The 22,219-nt window shown below is 36.7% G+C and overlaps 1 protein-coding gene across 2 annotated transcripts; it reads left to right on the top strand.

The window, feature by feature from the left end:
- The first annotated feature begins 1,191 nt into the window (after positions 1-1,191).
- LOC127873524 (C-type lectin lectoxin-Phi2-like) lies at positions 1,192-20,945 on the top strand. Of its 2 annotated transcripts, none has more exons than XM_052417409.1 (7): positions 1,192-1,377; positions 6,110-6,170; positions 6,602-6,681; positions 7,403-7,477; positions 7,756-7,794; positions 19,386-19,476; positions 19,730-20,945. In XM_052417409.1, exons 1-7 carry the CDS (start codon positions 1,306-1,308, stop codon positions 20,017-20,019), a joined length of 708 nt encoding a protein of 235 aa, XP_052273369.1. In that variant the 5' UTR covers positions 1,192-1,305; the 3' UTR covers positions 20,020-20,945. The 2 variants fall into 2 exon arrangements, with proteins under 2 accessions (XP_052273369.1, XP_052273370.1); XM_052417410.1 differs by lacking the exon at positions 1,192-1,377 and adding an exon at positions 1,393-1,858.
- Positions 20,946-22,219: the final 1,274 nt, after the last annotated feature.

Raw genomic sequence — 22,219 nt, 5'->3', positions numbered from 1 at the left:
ATTTGCACTGGCAACAACATGCTATAAATCAAACGAATTGCAATTAAGCATGCCATTCAAACATGTTATACTTTAGAAAGAAATGCAAATATTTCGCTTCAGAATGCCATGCACATATATTGCAGATGAGAATGCCATGTAAACACATTGCATTATTCCATGCAGAAATATTTGATTTGATGGTGAAAAACTAGCATATATCACACCAGAATGATATGCAGGTATATTGCACCGTTGCACCGCAGAATGTCACGCGGACATATTTCAATAAAAATATTGCACATCGGAATAACATACCAGCATTTTGCGCGTTTGAATGCCATGCAAACATTAACAAATACATGCCAACTTACTTTACATGAGAATGCTACGCAAGCATAATCGTATTACATTTGAGAATGCTTAGCATTGCACGTTGCACATTGGTACTATATTGCACTTTATAAAACCATGATAGCACATTGTAATTTTGCAATATAAATCATGTCGTTCCATTAAAAGATGCACAGTTGTACAAATTATGAGTCGGCGAACAAACATGTGTAACATGTCATAAATGCTTAAAAGGTGGAGTCTTATCAGGCAGACACCGCTTCACAAGGACGTGAGTGCACGGCACCAAGATTGAGCTATAATTGACATTACACTGTGAAATCGGTCAGAGCCGTGATCATAAGTGCTACTCAAGCATTATACTGTGAACTCGGTCAGAGCCGTGATAATAAGTGCTACTCCAGCATTATACTGTGAACTCGGTCAGAGCCGTGATCATAAGTGCTACTCCAGACAACCATTAATTGGAATTGGTTTGACATACAGATCGCTTTTTCATTTTAATCAAGTACTTGGTGCGAGATAAGGAACCAAGCGGCTTAACATAAAGAAGACACATTTAATTAATTAAACTTAAAAGTGTTGCATCTTTTTTTTCATAACATTTTATTTCTGAAAACATACATTTTACAATCATACAAACTGTCATAGATGTTTGAGAATGTAATCTCTAACAATTGTAACTGAAAAAGTGGTTTCAGAATATTATGGAGTGGAACAAAGAAAGGAGTAGGAGGTCTAGATTCAGTTGGGTCTATTAAAAGTTTTATGCTAAGAAGAGATTGGCGTGTTCATACGGCTGTATTTTCTAAGAATAAGCTCCATCGTTGACTAAACAATTTATATGTATGTTTTATGTGTGATATTGTTTTCTCTATTTTTAGACTATGGGTTAAGTAGCTCATATATTGTGGGAATTTAGGGGCGGTGCTTTCGCATTTACATTTAAAGATAAAGTATTTGGCTTAAAGAATGATAAAATTAATTGCATTATTTTGTTGTACCTGTGTGCACTTAAGATTACAAAGGGAAATAATTTCAAAGGTAAGGTGCGTGTTATGTTCCAAACCAAACTTGTTTTGTATCATGAGTGTTACTTCCGACCAGAAATGTTGAATTTCATTGCATTCTCAAAACATGTGGTTTAGAGAATCGGAACTTGTCGAACAGAAATCGCACATGTTCGACTCTACAAGTTTACATTTAAACAGATATGAATTATTTGGTATAATGTGTGATGTATTTGTACTGGAAAGTTCTGAGTTTAGTATCTTCAGTAAGTAATAGGGTTTGACAGAAGAGTTGTGTTTTGTCAATGGTGTTTGTATTAAGAAGGTCTTTCCTCTCCTTACACATTTAATTTGTGTAGGGTTGTTCGCGTTAAGAAGCCTTTTAAGAAGTTTGTACATTGCTTTGCATAATTTAGTCTTAACTGGTATATGATCAACAAAGCATTTCGGTGGTGTATATGATATATGCCCGAGTGAAAGAGATTGTTTCCATTGTACTGGGATGCTCTTTACAAGTGAGTAAAAGTTTAATACATATTATGTGTTTATATCATATAATTCTTGGAGTTTTTCAAATGATTAAAATCTTTTATTTCGAAAATCGTAAATATGCTCTACAAATTGTTTGCCTCTGTTAATGCCATTCTTTAAAATAGAACATTTGATTGTTGCTTTGTATATGCGAATTGTTCCAAATTATTTGTTTTGAAATGATATCTATATTTTCGTTATATGTTGTTTTAGACCAGGCTTCTAAAATTTGTTGCAAAAATATTGACGGAACTTTGAGTTTGGCAACATATGTTCGACATATATTGCATTTGAAAACTGTGTTTCCCCCATGCTGTGTAAGCATCGAGCTATATAATTTAATTATCAATGTGTCTTCTTCGTGGATGAAACGTTTTTCCCAACTAGCTTTTAATGCATCTAAAAATTATTCAACATCGAGCATTTTTAATCCGCCTTCGTTATATTCCTGTATTATTTGATTCCTTGCAATTTTGTCAGGCTTTCCGTCCCAAAGAAAGTTGAAAAACGTGGTTTTCAGTTGATTTATCACATGTGAGGGTGGGTTTTGGAGAACGGTTGATTTATCACATGTGAGGGTGGGTTTTGGAGAACGGTTGATTTATCACATGTGAGGGTGGGTTTTGGAGAACGGTTGATTTATCACATGTGAGGGTGGGTTTTGGAGAACGGTTGATTTATTACATGTGAGGGTGGGTTTTGGAGAACGGTTGATTTATCACATGTGAGGGTGGGTTTTGGAGAACGGTTGATTTATCACATGTGAGGGTGGGTTTTGGAGAACGGTTGAATTATCACATGTGAGGGTGGGTTTTGGAGAACGGTTCAGAGGAAACACACGCTTTGGGAATGCAAATGTTTTTAGTACTGTGATTTTGCCTATCAATGAAAGATTCCATTTTTTCCAAGAATAAAGAGAGTTTTTTATTGGTTGGATTTTATTCATTATATTACATGCTTTAGTTTCTTTGGGATTATTACAGAAAGTTATACCTAATGATGTCGCTTGAGTTGAGTTCCAATGAAATTGTTTCTTTTTTGCAAAGTTCAATTTCAGTATTCCTTAAAGATCCTAAGCGCAAAATGGTACATTTCGTTCTATTTAGTGTAAGGCCGGATATTTGTCCAAAATTATCCAACGTTGAAATAAGTTTTTCAAAACTTTTTTTGTGAACCATTTGTTAGAAAACAAACGTCATCAGCGAAAATTGTCTGTTTTTTTTTATATTTCCTATTTTTATCCCACTTATGTTTTGATCATTGTGTATGGCGATTGATATAATTTCAATGCAAATTATAAATAGATAAGGTGATAATGGACAGCCTTGTCGAACTCCTCTTTTAATTTGGAACAGTTCTGAGAAGTAGCCATTATTAGTAATGCGTGATTTTGCATTATTATAGAATAGTTTGACCCAATTAATAATGTAGTCACTGAAGCCAAAGTGACGAAGGCATTTGAATATAAAGGCGTGATCTAAGTTGTCAAAAACTTTATTGAAATGCGAGAAGAAAATTAAACCAGGGTCATTTTTTTCATTTACTGTATGTATCACATCTTTTAGTAATCTAACGTTTTCACCGATATATCGACCTTTCAGGAAGCCAGTTTGCGCATTGCTAATAATGTTGTTTAAAAGGCTTTTAATTCGATTTGCTACGCTTTTTGATGCGATTTTGTAGTCAACATTAAGGAGTGAGACAGGTCTCCATTTATTTAAGGATAATGTATCGTTCCCTTTTTTGGTAAAAGTGTAATAATGCTTTGTTGCTGTAGATCTGTTAGGCAATTAAAGGGATCTTTTCACGCTTTGGTAAATTGACAAAATTGAAAAAAGTTGTTTCAGATTCGTAAGTTTTCGTTTTAGTTATGATATTTGTGAGGAAACAGTAATACTGAACATTAACCATGCTCTAATATAGCCATTATATGCATCTTTTGACGATTTTAAAACCTAAAAATTATAAAGCGTTGCAACGCGAAACGAATGAATAATTTGGAGTGTTCTGTTTTTGTCGTTAGATTTTGTGAAACTACGAAGATTGCTTATATAAGGTATAAAATACGTCAAGAATGTGTACTCGGCGGAATAGCTCAGTAGGCTAAAGCGTTTTTACTTCAGGACTCTGGCAGGACTCCAGGGGTCACTGGTTCGAAACCTGCTCCGGGCAATGTTCTTTTCCTTTTTTAAATTTTTTTCTTGATTTTTTACTGGAGCTTTTACGATCCAATGTTTACATTTATCAATATAAAGCATTTAATGAATAAGTTAAAAAAATGCCAAAATCTGTGAAAAGGCCCCTTTAATATCAATAGAGAAGTTTAGAGAATTAAGTAAGAAAGGTTTTATATCGTTCCAGAATATTTCATAAAATTCTACTGACAAACCATCAGACCCAGGACTTTTGTTATTATTCATTTCCTTTAATGCAATTGCACATTCGTATTCTGATAGGTGTACGTTTAAGTTGTTTGGGTTATCATTATCAATTTTATTGCATTCATTGTTGAAAACGGAAGGATGTTCTGAAATATCGATTTTGTGATCTGCTTTATACAAATTTTCGTAATAACCCGCAATATGTTTAAGAACTTCGTTTTGGTTGTTTAAAATTTTCCCTTGTTTGTTTTTTATTTGGTAAATAGTTTTTTTCCTCAGCCCTTTTTTTCTCTAAATTAGCAAAATATTTTGTATTCTTTTCGGCCCCTTCAATCCGTTCTGACTTTGATCTTAATACGATTCCTTTTATTTTATCTTCCATTAAGTAATCATACTGTTTTTTTTTTCGTTTCGTTTAATGAATTGATTTTATCTTCGTTGAATGGATTTTCGGAAATATATTTTTCAAGTTCAGTGATTTTAGATTTTAAATTTGTTTCCTCGTGTAATTTGTTTCTTTTTAATTTGCTTGCATATTTGAATGTGTTGCATCTTGCATTTGTTTTTGCAGCGTGTACTACTAGTTATTGCTTGTTTGAACTAAAGCACACTTAAAAGTCGATATAAGGTCAACCTAATATTCATTATTGATGTTACTTTGCTTTCGTTAAGACCATAATGCCTTATGGTTTTGTTTTAACATATATACTAACAGTAAGGTTTCGGTAATTTTTAAATGGCAAGAGCTGTACATTTCTCATTTTCCTGGACCGTCTTTAGTCACATAACCATTTGGATTTGCATATATAATAGTTAAAAAATAAAGTAAATGAATATGAATACGGCAATTGTACAGAAAACACCATAAAAACAAAGTGAACAATCTATAGTTAAATCTTCAAATTAATCATATTCACAAATTCAACATCGGACAATCTGATTAAATTTCATGAAACGACTTGCTATCATTACATGGATGAGAAAATAATAATGCAATTATATAATGTGCACAAATAAATTCCATTGAAAATTGAAAGCGATTTATGTACACATTTTCAACCTGAGTTACATTGTACGTAATTTTTATGAACACGTCAGTTTAAAGTGCAAGCATAGGGAAAGATAAGACTGTTGTTTTAGGACACATGATTACATAATTATTCATTAACTAGGACTTTAAAACAATGCGTTACAATTAGTTCTCCCACATCGAGTGCTAATTTAAAGGGATCTTTTCATGTTTTGGTAAATTGACAAAATTGAAAAAAGTTGTTTCAGATTCACAAATTTTCGTTGTAGTTATGATATTTGTGAGGAAACAGTAATACTGAACATTGACCATGGTCTAATATAGCCATTATATGCATCTTTTGACGATTTAAAAACCTGAAAATTATAAAGCGTTGCAACGCGAAACGATTTAATAATTTGGAGAGTTCTGTTGTTGTCGTTTAATTTTGTGAAACAACGAAGATTGCTTAGATAACGTATAAAATACGCCACTAGTACATGCTTGGCAGGATGGCCGAGCGGTCTAATTGGTTTTTACTCCAGGACTCCGGGGGTCACTGGTTCGAGCCCTGCTGGCTACTTTTTTTCCTTTTTTAAATTTTATTCTTGCTTTTTTACTGGAGCTTTTTAGATTTAATGTTTACATTTATCAATATAAAGCATTTAATGACAAACTTCAAAACATGCCAAAATCTGTGAAAATGTCCCTTAAAATGCAGAATTCTGTTAAATCCCGCACATGACATTATTCTTATATCAAACACTACTACCAACACCAACTCCCACACATTCATCCGCATGTTGTTAACAATTAGCGATTGACACAAGTTTCATTGATTTAAGGCAACGATGAACGGTCTACTACGGCTATTTGCAGTTTTCATAACACTGAGTGAATGTCTGGGTAATGATTTTTCCTTATTAAAATGCTTATAGCTACAGTTGACCGAAACTGATTTTATTTTTTAAATAAATGATACTTCAACCGCACCAAAAAGCTTTGTGTCAACAAAGAATATTATGTATATAGCGTATAGTTCCCTCACGAGTGTTATTGCAATAATGTTTGTATGTGATCATGATTTATTCGTGTTTGTTGTACAATACAGGTTCTTGTCATTGTATAACATCAGCGTGAGGCTATATGTTTAATATTCGTCTTTAAGTTACGCTCTTAATCGATGTTAACATATTTTTACCTTAAGCAAATGATTCACGAAACTGGATATGCGGGCTGTCTTTATCTAATGTATGTATCACATAACAAATGTGTTTTTGAATTCGATATAGTTGGTATATATGTACTTGGATAATATCACAACGATTTCGCATAAGGTTGTCGTTCTGGGTGGCTGAACCACGGTACGAGCTGCTACCACCTTAGTCATGACAAAGAGGCCTGGATAAATGCGGAGGTAACGTCAGCATTTTATTTAAATTCTGATTCTCAGATATGCTGCGCATCATAATACGTGTAACCTTTCAGTAAGGAAATCAAATCATAACTGCCATGGTTTTGAAAGTGAAATTGAAATTAGTTGATATCAAAATGTAGTTAGCAAACATAATTATTTGTCAAATGTTAACATGTTTTATAATTAAAAAGAAGGGTTTACAACGAGGAGCAATACTTTGCCGTATTTTGCGGCCGTTCCATTGCTGAGAGCAATGGGCAAAATTTTGAAATACATGTAATCTGTACTCTAAATCGTAAAACCAGCGCAGATTACAATATGACATCATATGCGATTAAGCTGTTAATATGTATCCTTTTTAAATCTCAACAAACTATGGACTGTACTAATCAGGAAAAAGCAAGTCGATAGAAAAAAAATCAGTATAATGCTTCACGCAATGGTTTTCGATCCTGTATAACCAAACGAGACGGACATTTTTCGATAAATAATGGCGTCATAATACAACATAGTGTACTGTACTGTACCAAGATATTAATTGTTTAAATGTTCATATAATAGAGGTATATGCGTCTTTTAAATATAAGAAATATCACGCTTTTTAATTGTTTCAAGAGTATATACTATCAGTCTTCTTGCTTGCACTATTTCGCAGTCTTGCGACAGATAATACCATTGGAACAGTTGACCAACATGATATTCTGTATGTATGCGTTTGCAGGCCCTTTGCGAGCGGTTTTGCGGCTACCTTGCTGAGATCAATGACGTAATCAAAGACAAGTTCCTCCAAGGATGGGTGAATAACATCAATATTACGCGTTTAGATTTACATGTAATAACATTAACGAGCGATGCAAATATACTAGAATGTTACCTTTTGCAATGGAACCTCTTTGCCCAATTCGCGTTTCGGTTATTCTAGGTACTTAAAAAGCGGATAAAAATGCCTGGAAAAAGCATCAATGTATTCATTCTGATTTAAATATTAAAGGCATTGCTTTTTGAGCAATTAGGACATCGTCTATTCGATTAGAATACGACCATTAACCTTGAGACGCCCGTTTGGCCTTTCAGAGCAGTACTGGATTGGCGGGACTGACCTTGAAAACGAGGGTGAGTGGCTCTGAGTACATTCTAGAACATTGTTGTCATCGTCGTACACTAACTGGCTCACGGGAGAGCCCAACAGTAGCGGAGGTAGCGACGAAAACTGCATTGATATGCGTCCTCACTTTGTTGGCTGGAACGACGAAAAATGCTGGATTACGCTCAACTATATCTGCGAAATGGCTTAGTCAGAATATGATTTTCACCTTGTTTTTATACTACTTTGTAACATTTTTTTACCCTAATATTCAAAATAACCCTGTCTATTTGTAAAAAAGGTTTGCGTGCATGTAAGTTTCACGCCCGTTCATTCGTTAATACCCAAAATGTGATTCTGCGATTTCTTTAAACATCAATGAAGATAATTGGATGAAACTTTGTACACGTATAAACGGTAGCCTGATTTGTATCAAGATATTTTCACTACAGATAAGCGGTCAGGTCACTGCTACTTAAAATTGCAGATGGACACAATGCAATTTGTGATAAATCAAAACGAACATAAATATTATCATCAAACTATAAAGAGAAAATGTGAAATGTGCTTATTAAGAGCAATGGGGTGATAATGTATACTTTTTATGGAGAAAATGTTAAGAAAGAATTCATAAGTTTAAGATAAAACGTGTCAAACTGTCAAGTAAACTCTGTGTTGTACTTGAAATTTACTATTCGAATGGGAACTTGTAAACTTAATTAATTGTTCAACGTTGAAAGTGAATAATAGATACTACGAACTGAGCAATCTTTTTAACTTTGTTTGATCTTTGAAGAAGCACGTTCACCTAAGTGACACACATTAATTTGACAACTTATGATCCGAAAATTATTTTGTATAACGTTTTGTAAAGAAGGCCGGCACTTTTGGACATTAAAACTCTTGTTTTACAATTCTCTCTATACAGCCTGTTTAATAAAGTTGTTTTGTTAAAAAAAACTTCTTCTGAACATATGTATTTATTTATTATTTCAAAGAACAACCTGGTGTAGTTGGATAAAATACGATCGATAGAGGACTTGACATTTGATTGTTCACACGTGTGTTTTGGCGTCATCTGACTATTTAATTAATACAGTTCTTTCAGCTAATATGTATACAAAATAAATACAAATTGAGTAACAATGATAAATAAATTGTACTGAACATGTATCAAAGTAGACAAGTTTGTGAGACTTGTCACAGTAGTTAATTTATTCGAAATGATACAGTATGACCTTACAAGCATCTGATATTTATTTTAGTTATTATCTTTGTAGTGTGCATTCTTGCTTGTTGAAAACAAAAACACAAAACATAGTCATTTTTTATCAATGTAAATACGAATTGAGTTTTGTTACAATAACAAATCTAAACAATTGTTGTTGTTATTTTCTGAGCAGTCATTATCTTCTGAGCATGTATTATCTTCTGAGCACGAGTTATCTTCTTGGTACGCATTATTTTCTACGCAGCATTATCTTCTGCGTAAGCATTATCTTCTGAGTACGCATTATCTTCTGGGAACGCACTATCTTCTGAGAACTCATTATTTTTGGGGCACGCATTATCTTCTGAGAACGCCTTATCTTCTGTGCACGCATTATGCGAGCACGCATTATCTTCTGAGAACGTATTATCTTCTGGGCACGTATTATCCTCTGGGCACGTATTATCTTCTGGGCACACATGATTTTCTGGGAACGCATTATCTTCTGGGAACGCATTATTTTCCGAGAACGCATTATCTTCTGGGTACGAATTACATTATGAGAACGAATTATCTTCTGAGTACGCATTATCTTCAGTGCACACATTATCTTCTGAGAAAGCATTATCTTCTGGGCAAGCATTATACGAGCACACATCATTTTATGAGTACGCATTATCTTCTGGACACGCATAATCTTCTTATCACGCACAGTCTTTGGGGCACGCATTATCTTCTGAGCAAGCATTATCTTCTGTGCACGCATTATCTTCTGAAAACGCATTATCTGCTGAGAATGCATTATCTTCTTAGAACGCATTTTTGTATGAGCTTTTATTATATTCTTAGTCACTGTTATCGGTGTTGTGGTCATAAGGTAAAGCCTTTTAAAAGTAGACATGATAACACTAAAAAAAGACCCAATGTATGGTGTTGCCTAATTGATATTAAAATACATCCGAACATGATTATTTGAATATTTATATCAATACTGTTTGCACCAAACCCATGAATAGTTGAATAGGCTGTAGAAGGCACACTCTCAAAAAAATATGTTAAATAACATATTTGTAACAAAATAAGCAAATAGACTACTTTATGAGCTTCGAATAATGTATATCAGAAAACATTCAAATAAAATCACTCATGCAATCGAATATATCGTTCGTGTATTTTCTTGATAACGAATCGAAATTAGATATATCGTTGTCTTCATGGATATTAAGATCGAAATAGAATAAATGAACCAGCGTTGAATGAGTTGAAGTATTGATGGTACCATGCGGCACATTTCGCTAATTGTTAGTCATTGTCGTACGGTGGCATAGAGGTGACATTCACTCCTCTTTTTTAAATTGCACTCCTCTTTTTTCTATCTCGTGGCCACGAGTTAGCTATGTCGGGATCTCGAGATCACGAAATAAAAAAGCACTCCTCTTGTTTTCTATCTCGTGACCACGAGATAGAAAAAAGAGAAGAGCAAAACTAAATAAAAGCGGAGTGAAATTAAAAAGAGCGGTGCAGTAACTCCACGAGCTAGCTATGTCGTGGCCACGAGATATTAAAAAGAGGAGTGCTTTTTCTATTTCGTGATCGCGAGATCCCGACTTAGTTAACTCGTGGCCACGAGATAGAAAAAAAGAAGAGTGCAATTTAAAAAAAGAGGAGTGATTGTCACCTCTATGCCACCGTAATGTCGTATTTTCGCGGCAGCTTTCGTTCACGACTCGAACGTCTGAGCGGTTGTTGTTCGGGTTGATGGACGGCTATTTCCTGGCGTACGAAGTCATCGTGAGATGGCGGTGAAGCCAGCACAGGCTTGAGGTGAGAGGCGTCGCGTGTTAGGATTCGATCCTTATGTCGAACCGTAACCATGGAACCCTTGCGCGACACGACACTTCCGGGAACTGGCGAAAACGGTGTATCGAGTTTGTTGCGCACCTGCTGTTTGACCAAATCCTTGTCTCCTAGCCGTAACGCAGATGCTTCTGCTTAATTCCGTTTATCGGCGTAGTATTTGTTTTTCTGCTTGACTTTCGTGTCACGTTCCTCGAAATATTTTCGGTTACGACTTGGCGGTACCGAAAATTGCGGGAGTTTTGTTTTCATTTTTCGGTTGAACATTAGTTCAAATGGTGAAACTGCAATGCTTGGGTGAGGTGTGCTTCTGTAGTTCATAAGAAATTTGGTAAGTTCTGATTTGTAATTTTGTCCGGACGCCAGTGCTGTTTTCATACATTTGACTAGAGGTTTCATTAAAGCCTCTGCTGTACCGTTGGCTTTTGGGTGAAGGGTTGTTATTTTCCTGTGTTTGATCCCGAGTTGAACGGCAAATTCTGAGAATGTATGGCTGTTGAACGGCGATCCGTTGTCGGTTTTGACATCGTTTGGTATGGAAAACAGTCCGAAGATTCTCTCTAGCACTGGGATGACGGCTTGTGCAGCTACGCTGTTGAGTTTTTCGACCACTGCATATCTACAGTAGTCACAAATAACTACCATAAAGTATTCTCCAGAGGGCATTGGGCAACAGATATCAATAGAATTTTCATCCCACTGACGTTTAGGCAACGGGCTTGGTTTAACTGGTTCTTGTACTGTTTCGTTTGATGCGGACATGCAGGGTTTACACTGTTTGCATTTGTCGTCTATGAGTTTGTCCATGAATGGGAACCAACAGGTTTCACGCAGCAATGATTTACAACGGAATCGACCCTGGTGACCCTCGTGTGCCAGGTTAATGGCCTTATGCTGCAATGATTCTGGGATACATAATATGGTGCCACGCAATAAAATATGTCCATCTGAGAGTGATACCACGGTCAGTTCTTCGCAAACGTTTAGATAACGGCGATAGCTGTCTGTCTACGAGCAATTTTGTTTGTCCCAGGTGTTGTTTTTAACAGCTTGAATTACACACTGAACCACACAGTCTGTCTGGGTGGCACGCGCGACCTCTGAGAGGGTGAACGATTTTGGCACTGAATTGCTCGCGAGGAAATTAACGTATTCTTCTGCTAGGTTGTCTGCTTTGAATTTTTGAATCGGATGTCTGGAGCAGTAGTCGGCGATCATTTGGTTCCCAGCACGGTACTTCACTTTGAAATTGTATGTGGTCAATCTTAAGCGCCATCGTTCAAGACGGGCTGACTGGATCTGCTTCGTGTTGTTAAAAAATGGACTCCAGACACCGATGATCGCTGATCAAGGTAAATGCTTTGCCAAACAAGTATAAATGGACATGTTGGCATCCCAATACACAGGCGAGAGTTTCTCGTTCTGTTTGACTGTAGCGCTGTTCGACTGGGGTGAGTGACATACTTCCGTATACATTACTGGCTCAAGGGAACCTTCTTTTGCTACCAGGACAAATGCCACAGGTCAAACTAGAGCTGGGACATCGACTAATAACAGGAATTTTATAAATGTCAAGAAAATTTAAATGAGTAATTCAAAGTCGGAAAGGAAGCATTTTGCACGGAGTGGGACATCCTTTGAATGCCTGTAGACTCATCCGACAAAAATCAGGACAGGAAAAATTTATTACGAGAAAACAAAATTCGCTTCCGTTGCTGTGAGACTGGTGAGCATTAATTTCGCAGATGCCAGAAAGATGTTATATGCAAACTTTGTCAGGACAGATCGCACGCTACGGCCATGCATGGCGAAGTAAGAAGTTCAACATTGCTAAAACAACAGCATAATAGTGAGGAGCAGACAGCTGACAAGTCAAGTAAAATTTCAGCGTTATTCACATCATTATGTGGTGACTTCAGTGGGCGCTCCTGTTCCAAGACTATGCTTGTTAAGGTACATATAAACCCAGACCAGCAGGTGTTTGTATATGCCATGCATGAAGACCAAAGCAACACAACTTTAGCTAGTCCAGCTCTTTTAGACGAGTTTGGAGTGACTGGGCCGGTGCAAAGATACCCACTAAACTCCTGTGGTGGAAGTACGGTCATGAATGCACGCATTGTTCCAGAGATGTACATAAGATCTGCCGATGGTAATAGTGAACTGACATTGAACTATGTCGTCGAATGTGACATTCCAAATGATCGATCTGAAATTCCCACACAAGAAATAACTCACCATTACCCTCATCTCAATGGTCTCACTAAATGTATACCACCTTTGGACGAAAAGGCTGAAATTGGTTTGATCATTGGAAGGGATACGCTCGAAGCACATCCTGTTAAGGAACAAGTGGTTGGGCGGAAGAGTGAACCATTTGCGAAGCGTCTCCAATTAGGATGGGTTATTGTGGGCGAAGTGTGCCTAGGCAAAGTTCACCAACCTGCTTCCATAAACACTTTCAAGACTCATGTTACAAATGGTCGTTCTTTCATTGTTTGCCCCATGCAAAAGTGATCTGGTTCTTAAAGAACAACTTGGTCTCTGGCTTGTTGGACGATAGTCTTGGCAAGGATGCGTTTAAAACAACAAGCGAAGATGACAAAATCGGTTTATCGCGGGATTATATTGATTTCCTAAAGATAATGAATGAACGTATGAAGAAGGATGGCAGTGGACATTGGAAAGCCCCACTTCCATTTGTGGAACCAAGGCCCCGATTGCCGAATAACAAACAGCGCCACATGGTCGAGTTTATGGATCAGATCTTCAAATCAAGTGCAGCTGAAAAGGCTCCTGCATTACCACAGGGGACAAAAACCTGGTATTTACCCCTTTTTGGCGTGTACTATCCACGGAAACCTGACAAAATCAGAGGTGTTTTCGACTCTTCAGTGGTTTTCAATAGCAGCTCTTTGAAAGCAGTGCTTCTGTCTGGTCCGAACTTCACCAACAACTTGCTCGGAGTTCTGCTGAGATTCAGGCGCAATTCAGTTGCCATCATGTGCGACATCCAACAGTTGTTTTACTGTTTTTTGGTTGAGGAGACTAATAGAGACTTCTTGAGGTTCTTTTGGTATGAGTCTAATGATCCATCTAAACCACTGACTGAGCACCGCATGACAGTACATGTTTTTGGAAACACTCCCTCTCCATCTGTAGCTACGTATGGTCTTCGTGAGACTGTAGAAGATGCTGAACCAGAAATTAAGAGGTTTGTTGAAAACGACTTCTATGTTGATGACGGATTGACTTCCTGCGTTACCTCAGAAGAAGCTATTAGGTAGATAGGAATGACACAACGAGCACTGAAGACCGCAAACATTAAACTTCAAAAAATAGTTTCGAACTCAATTGACGTAATGGCTGCCTTCCCAGCAGAAGACAGAGCAAAAAGTGTGTCGTCGCTGGATATCTTTGCCGATGATCTTCCCATTCAGGCCAGTCTTGGTTTGTCCTGGAATATCAGTGAAGATCTGTTTAGTTTCAACTTCAACATACTTGATACGCCGTTCACCAAGCACGGTGTAATCTCTGCTGTTAGCAGCATTTTTGACCCACTTGGTTTTCTAAGCCCAATCACTATTCAATGTAAAATTCTTGCTCGTGAGATCACAGCTCATGGTTCAGGCATGTGGGATGAAAAGTTGCCTGATCATCTTGAGAAAATGTGGAAACTTTGGAAGGAGTTACTTAACTCTACTGAAGGAATTCGCATTCGAAGTATGTTTTTACTAAACGATTTGAGCTACACATATTCATTTAAAGTATATGTGTTCTCAGATGCATCCGAAAAGGCGATCTCTGCAGTCGCATATATGAGAGCCTTATTTGGTTCAAAGGAAGAAGTTGGTTTCATCATGGGTAAATCCAAACTGACTCCAGCTGGGAGCACCACTATTCCTAGACTAGAACTGTGCGCCGCTGTTCTTGCCACAGAATTAGCAAACGTAATTGCAGACCAATTGAGTATTTGCTTGGAGAATTTCTTGCACCACACAGACAGTAGAGTCGTTTGGGATACATTCATAATCGAAAACGTCGCTTCTACACATATGTTGCCAACCGAGTTGACATTGTCCTCAAACAATCTTGCCCACAACAGTGGCAGTATGTGGCCACGCAAATCAATCCAGCAGACTTGGGTACCAGACCTTTGACTTCTCCTAATGAGCTGACAAGAAGTATATGGATCCTTTGAACAACCCTGTCGAATCAAAGGGACTCTTGTAACAACAAGGACAATACAGCAATCGAGCTTGTGGATAAAGAGAATGACTGTGAAATCCGTCGCTCTTTGAATGTAAAAGCTAAAGGTTAAAGAAAACGTAGCCTCAAGGTTTGAACGATTATCAACTTGGAAATCTCTTGTAAAGGACATCTGCATTCTTTAAAGAGTATGTCGATCGCACAAAAGGGATGGTATTGTCGCTGTCGATAGCGTAGAAGAGTTCAGAGAAGCCGAGCAGTTTGTTATCAAGTCGACCCAAAGAGCAGCGTTTGAAGAAGAGCTGTTGTCCCTAAAATGTGGAGAGAAGATACTGTCAAATAGTAAAATCATTCAGCTCACACCTTTACTGGACGGGGATGGGATTCTTCGTGTAGGTGGTCGGATCAGAAGGTCACCCGTGGAAAACACACTTAAGAAACCTATAATACTCCCAATGAAATGTCACGTCGCTGCACTCCTTACGCGACACCTTCATGAAAAGGTTCAACACCAGGGAAGAACGATAACAGAGGCCTCTATTCGCAGCCATGGATATTGGGTTAGTGGGGGCAAAAGATTAGTTTCTTCTATAATACACGCTTGCGTCACTTGTCGGAAACTTCGCGGAAAGTTCCAACAACAGCAAATGGCCGAACTCCCAGCAGACAGAGTCACGCCCACAGTGCCCTTTACTTGTGTTGATGTTGATGTGTTCGGTCCGTGGCACGTGACAACCAGCAAGACACGAGGTGGACAAGCTGAAAGTAAGAGGTGGGCTGTACTATACTCGTGTCAGTTCACAAGGGCTGTTAATATCGAATTGGTAGAGGACATGAGCAGTTCTGCCTTCATTAACTCTCTTCGTAGATTTGTTGCGCTTAGAGGTGCAATACAGGAAATCCGGTCGGACAGGGGAGCCTATTTTATTGGCGCACTTGATGACCTTGGTGCCCAAGCTATATGTGTTAAAAAGGATCCTGTGGTCACGCATCTTAAAGACAACAAGATAATTTGGAGATTCAACCCTCCTCATGCGTCGCATATGGGAGGTTCATGGGAGCGTCTAATAGGTATTGCAAGAAGAGTTCTGGACTCTATGCGGACTGGTCACCACAGAGAGTTTTAAAGAGATATACTCGTCTCAATGGAAGTATGTGCAGGTTTTGTCAAACACGTTCTGAAAACGTCGGAAATAAGGTTATCTACAGTGCTTGCAGAAAAGACAGAAATGGCAGTTGGAGGAAGAAAATGTGCGAGCTGGAGATGTCGTTATCCTCAGAGATCATGAGTTGCATCGGAATCGTTGGCCACTGGGTGTGATTGAGAGCATCTATCCTAGCGAAGACGGCAAGGTACGGTCTGCGGAAGTGCGTGTCGTGCATGATGGGAAGACTTCCAACTTCGTCAGACCAATTACTGAGCTCATTAGGTTGATTGACTGAACTACAGTTTTATTCCAAGGATGTGTGCGAATTGGTTTGAACATGTATAAGCAATAATTAACTTGACATGAACATCACCTTGAGTGTTTTGTCCAGTTTCATGTACATTGTCTATGTGTATAGCATTTTATGTCTTATGCTTTACTATGTAGTATGTTTCCATTTCTACAAGAGGTTTTTTAACATTATTTTCAGTTTATGAAAGATAATAGTATATTTTCTGGTTTTTGAGACATATGAATATGATTAAGTGCTCCAATGCTTTGCATTGACCGTTCCAAGGCGGTGACCCCAGCTTTATTCATATTTTGTGTTTATGTTGGTTTGTATTGTGCTGTATTGTGCTGTTTTGTACTGTTTGGGCAATCGGTCACTTGCCTTAAATAAAGGACCAACTAATTGTTTTTAATGAAAATTCAATACTGCTCCAGCAGCTGGAGTTTCACTTCTTTATATTGGCATAAATTCATATCAGGCTATTGTTATTGACAATATCATTTATATCGTAGTTCATTGTTAAAACCTTTCATTGTGTTCCAATATTTTATCTTAAATTTCATTGTGTGTGATATCTTCGATATCAGGTGGGAGTGTATTGGAACGCGTGTGTTTGTTTGGTGTAATGTAGCCTTTATTTTTCTGGTTTCGTGGCAACTCTATACGATGCGCCTCGCGCGCGTAATCGTAAAATTTGATAATCCTCGTATGCTAATGTAAGTTTAGATTTTAATGTTAATAATGTGTCATTCTAAACAAAGTAATTATTACTAAATTCATTTTTCTTCTGTAAATGTGACCATGCTCAATTTCTATGGTTTCGTACTCATTGTTTACGTACCCTACATTTTTGTGTTTTCACCACTTTTAAGCTTGGGAACATATAATTAGTTACTTAATACACATATTAGGAAGTTTATGGTTTATCTCATAATAATTTTACGTTGTGTGTATTATTGCAGCTTAAAGCCTAGATTTTTCCAATTTTTAAGCATGTTCTTAGTTTTCAATTATTTTATATTTTCAGACGTATTGTCTACATCAACCACCGTTGTTTTTTACGGAACCAATAAATCCGTTAACTTACGACTGGAATTCAATTGTTACTTGGAGTCGTTAAATATGTGCTCATCTAGACAACCACTAAATTGAATTGGATTGTCATTAATATCGCTGTTTCATTGTAATCAAGTACTTGGTGCGACATAAAGAACCAAGCGGCTAAACATAAAGATGACACATTGACTTAAAAAAACTTGGAAGTGTTGAATTCTGACTCTGTTAGGTGCTGCGTGCAGTACTAGTATATATACTGACTTGTTTGAAAGAATGCTCATTTCTGGATGACACATTTAGAAGTCGAAATAAAGTCACCTTAATATGCATTAATGATGTTGTTACCATGCTCTCGTGTATACAATAATACCTTATGGTTTTGTTTAGGCATATATACAAACAGAAGGGTTTTGGTAATGTTTAAAAATTAGAAAGAGCTATACGTTTCTCCTTTTTTCCTCGACCGTCACATTACCATTTGAATTTGTGTATATATAATAGTTTGAAAATAAAGTAAATAAATATGATTAAACTAAAGGTAAAGAAAATACCATATACACAAAGTGAACAATCTATATTTATCTCTTTAAATTAATAAAATTAACACATTTTCATCGGATAATCTGATTCAATTCATACAACGACTGAATATCATAACATGTTTGAGATAACAACAATTCAAATATATAATGTGAAAAATAATATCGATTGAAAATTGGAAGCGCTTTACAAACACATATTAAGACCATAAGTTACATTGTATTTATGTTCTCTGAGAAGTAATTGTAACACGTCAGTTCAAAGTTCAAGAATTGGGAGTGATAAGCCGATTGTTTTAGGACACATGATTACATAACTATCTTCATTAACAAGGACATCGGAATAATACGATAACATTGGTTCTCCATCATCGAGTGCTAATTTAAGGCAACGATGGACAATCTACTATGGCTATTTGCAGTTTTCATAACATTGAGTGAATGTTTTGGTAATGATTTTTCCTTATTAAAATGCTAATATCTACAGTTGACCGAAACTGCTTACATTTTCAAATACACGATACTTCAACCGCATCAAAAAGGTTTGTGTCAACAAAGATTATTATTTTATAATATATAAGTTATAGCGTATAGTGCCCTCAGGAGTGTTATTGCCATAATGTTGATTTATAATAATGATTGGTCTGTAGTTGTTTGTTGTGCAAATATGAGCAACCTTTCAGTTAGGAAATCAAATCCAAACTTTCATGGTTTTGAACGTGAAATTGAAATTAGTTGATACCACATTATTTGTAAAATGTTAACATAATTTATACTTCATACACGGGATTAGCAACGAGGAGAAATGCTTTGCCGTATTTTGCGACCACTCCATTGCTGAGAGAAATTCGGCCATATTGTGCAATAATCTGAACTCTAAATCACAGAACCAGCGCAGATTACAATACGTCATCATATGCGATTAAGCTGTTAGTATGTATTCTTTTAACATCTCAAACAAATATGAGCTGTACTAATCAGAGAAATGCAAGTCGATAGACAAAGAGTCATTATGCTTCACGCAATTGTTTTTCGATCCCTTATAACCAAACTAGACAGACTTTGTTTTCGATAAATAATGGCGCCATAATACAGCATAGTGTAGTCTACTGATCCAAAATATGCATGTGCGAACTGTTCATACAGTAGAGGTAAATTAATATATTTAATATTAGGAATATCACACTAGTTGATAGTTCAACGAGTATATACCATCAGCTTTCTTGCTTGCACTTTTTCGCAGCCATCGACTGACACATAATATTGGAACAGATGACTAACATGATATTCTGTATGTATGCGTCTGCAGGCCCTATGCGAGCGGTTTGGCAGCTACTTTGCTGAGATCAATGACGTAACCGAAGACACGTTCCTCCAAGGATGGGTGAATAACATCAATAGTACGCGTTTAGATTTACAAATACTAGCATTAACGAGCGATATTCATATACCTAGAATGTTACCTTCTGCAATGGAACCCTTTCGCCCAATTCGCGTTTCGGTTATTTTAGGGACTTTAACAGCGGATAAAAATGTCTGTTCAAAGCATTAATATATGCAGAATGATTTAAATACTAAAGGCATTACTTTTTGTGCAATTAGGACACTGTTTATTCGATCATTAACCTCCAGACGTCCTTTTTGACATTTCAGAGCAGTTCTGGATTGGCGGGACTGACCTTGAAAACGAGGGTGAGTGGCTCTGGGTACATTCTAGAACAATGATGTCATCGTCGTTTACCAACTGGCGGCTGGGAGAGCCCAACAATGGCGGAGATAGCGACGAAAACTGCGCCGATGCGCGTCCTTTCTTTGGCTGGAACGACGAAAGATGCTGGATTACGCTCAAGTATATCTGCGAAATGACTGAGTCAGTAATTGAGTTTGACCTTGTTGTATACAATTTGAATTTTGTTACAAAGCTTTTCATTCAGCCCTATTAATCAACATCACCCAGTCTATTTGTTAAAAAGGTTTGCGTGCATGTAAATGTCACGCCCGGTCATTCGTCAATACCCAAATAGTTATTCTGCGATTTCTTAATAAATTATTAAGATTATTGGATGATACTTTGTTCACTTATAAACAGTAGCCTGATTAGTATCCAGATATTTTCACCGCAAATCAACGGTAAGGTGACTGCTACTTGAAATTGCTGATGTACACAATCGAATTTGTGATCAATCGAAACGAACAAATATGGTATCATTAATCTGTGTAGACGTAGCAAAAAGTGCTTATTAAGAGCAATGAGATGATGATGTATACATTTGCATTGAGAAGATGTTTAGAGGGAATTCTAAAGTTTAAGAAAGAACGTTCAAGACTGTCTGTCAGCTGTTTGTTGGAATTTGTATTTACATCGGACCTTTGAAACAAGGATGCATTGTTTAACGCTGTAAGTAAAGAATAGATACTGCGAGCAGAAGAGTCTTTTATAATTTGTTTGATCTTTGAAGATTCTCGTATACTTAAGTGTAACTAATTAATTTGATAAAAAATTCATACATGTACATAGTTTATACACATTTTAGTAACTCTTCAAAACGACTTATGATCTGAAAATTAATTTAGATAACGTTCTGTAAATATACCTGCACTTTCGAAAATAAAAGCTTTTGTTGTGCAGTGCTCTCTTACTAAGGATGGACTTATCTTAAACCTGTCTTGTTAAAAAACGTATGTTGTATAATGTACTTTATTTATCGTTTTAGAGAACAACCGGAGTAGTTGGATAAAATAACGACATAGAACTTGTTATGGGATTGTTAACACTTGCTTCCGTTTTGGTGTCATCTGTTTATTGTATAAATACAGTTCTTTCAGTTGATTTGTATGCAAACTAAATACAAATTGAGTTACAATGATACATTAATTGTACTAAAAATGTATCAACGTAGACAAGTTTGTGAGACGTGTCACAGTAGTTAATTTATTCCAAAGGATACAGGAGGACTTTACAAGCACCTGATATATATTTCAGTTCTTGACTTTTTAGTATACATTCTTGCTTGTTTGAAACAAAAATACAATCCCGTGCTCTAATAAACAAAGCCATTTGCACAATGCAAATACGAATCGAGTTTTTGTAACAATTACAAATTAAAACAATTATTGCTGTGTTTTATTTTACAATTACAAAACGGCGAAAGGTGATCATACTACGAACATTATTTGTAAACATAAGATATGATGGATTTGTAATTTCATGTAACTATATTACTAAAATAGTTTCTTAATTCAGTTAGGAAACACAACTTCGGTGTCTAAAGCCGTGGTCTTCACCGTGATACGTCAAACCTGCGTCGATAATTTTCGTCCAAAAACGTGCGTTGGAAGTATGCATATAATGGGTCTTTTCCCCGATCCTAAGGCGGCCTCAACCCAACAAACTGACATAAGTGCAAGCGCTTAAGTAGATGCGTCTGTCCGTCCTAAGTGCGCCGAGTGAACATCGTGCCTTGACCTGGGCCCATATTCACCAAACAATTCTTAGACTTAAGTCTAAGAATAAAGAAAATTATTCTTTAAATTATAATATTCAAGAATTTCTTTAATTGTGAGTCAAACGTGGTATTAACCACCACTATCTACATCATTTTATTCTTATAGAACATTTTGTGAATTACATATTCACCAGTGGTAGCTTGTATATATTCAAACACTGAACGCATGTTTCTTGGTTCTTAGTCTATTCTTCATTCTGAAGTCTAATAATTTGTTGGTGAATACGGGCCCTGAATTTGCAAAAGTGTCTTCGCAGAAGACGCAAGTTGCCTAAGCGGGAACTGTGGGACTTACTTGCGTTAGTAGCATGTTGGTGGAACGTCTGAAACTGACAACGCACGACCATTCCAAAGAGTTTTTGATGAACCCACGTTAACTATGCATTGGGCACGTTTTCTTGTGATTTAAATGCGGGACGATGTAAATAAACATTCGTTTTTACGAAAATATGCCCTACAAATTATAAAGAGTGCAAATATGCTTTTTGTAGATATGGCGTTTTGTTGGTGTGTTCGAGTGCTGTATATAGTGATAGTTAGTCACTTATTGTAAAATTGACCAGAGTATCAATCGAGGGAGCTGGTGCTACAGTCTATTGACTTATTAATCTTAAAACCCATTAACACCCACCATCAA

This window comes from Dreissena polymorpha, chromosome 3 (assembly GCF_020536995.1).
Source record: "Dreissena polymorpha isolate Duluth1 chromosome 3, UMN_Dpol_1.0, whole genome shotgun sequence".
Classification (NCBI taxonomy): Eukaryota; Metazoa; Mollusca; class Bivalvia; order Myida; family Dreissenidae; genus Dreissena; species Dreissena polymorpha.
Note: the sequence above shows the minus strand (reverse complement) of the source record. Positions and strands in the feature narration are given on the sequence as shown.

Coding starts and splice junctions, on each gene's coding strand:
- LOC127873524 (XM_052417409.1), top strand. CDS start 1,306: ATGATAAAATTAATTGCATTATTTTGTTGTACCTGTGTGCACTTAAGA. Junction 6,171..6,601: donor AACACTGAGTGAATGTCTGG/GTAATGATTTTT, acceptor ATTTCGCATAAG/GTTGTCGTTCTGGGTGGCTG. Junction 6,682..7,402: donor AGGCCTGGATAAATGCGGAG/GTAACGTCAGCA, acceptor ATGCGTTTGCAG/GCCCTTTGCGAGCGGTTTTG.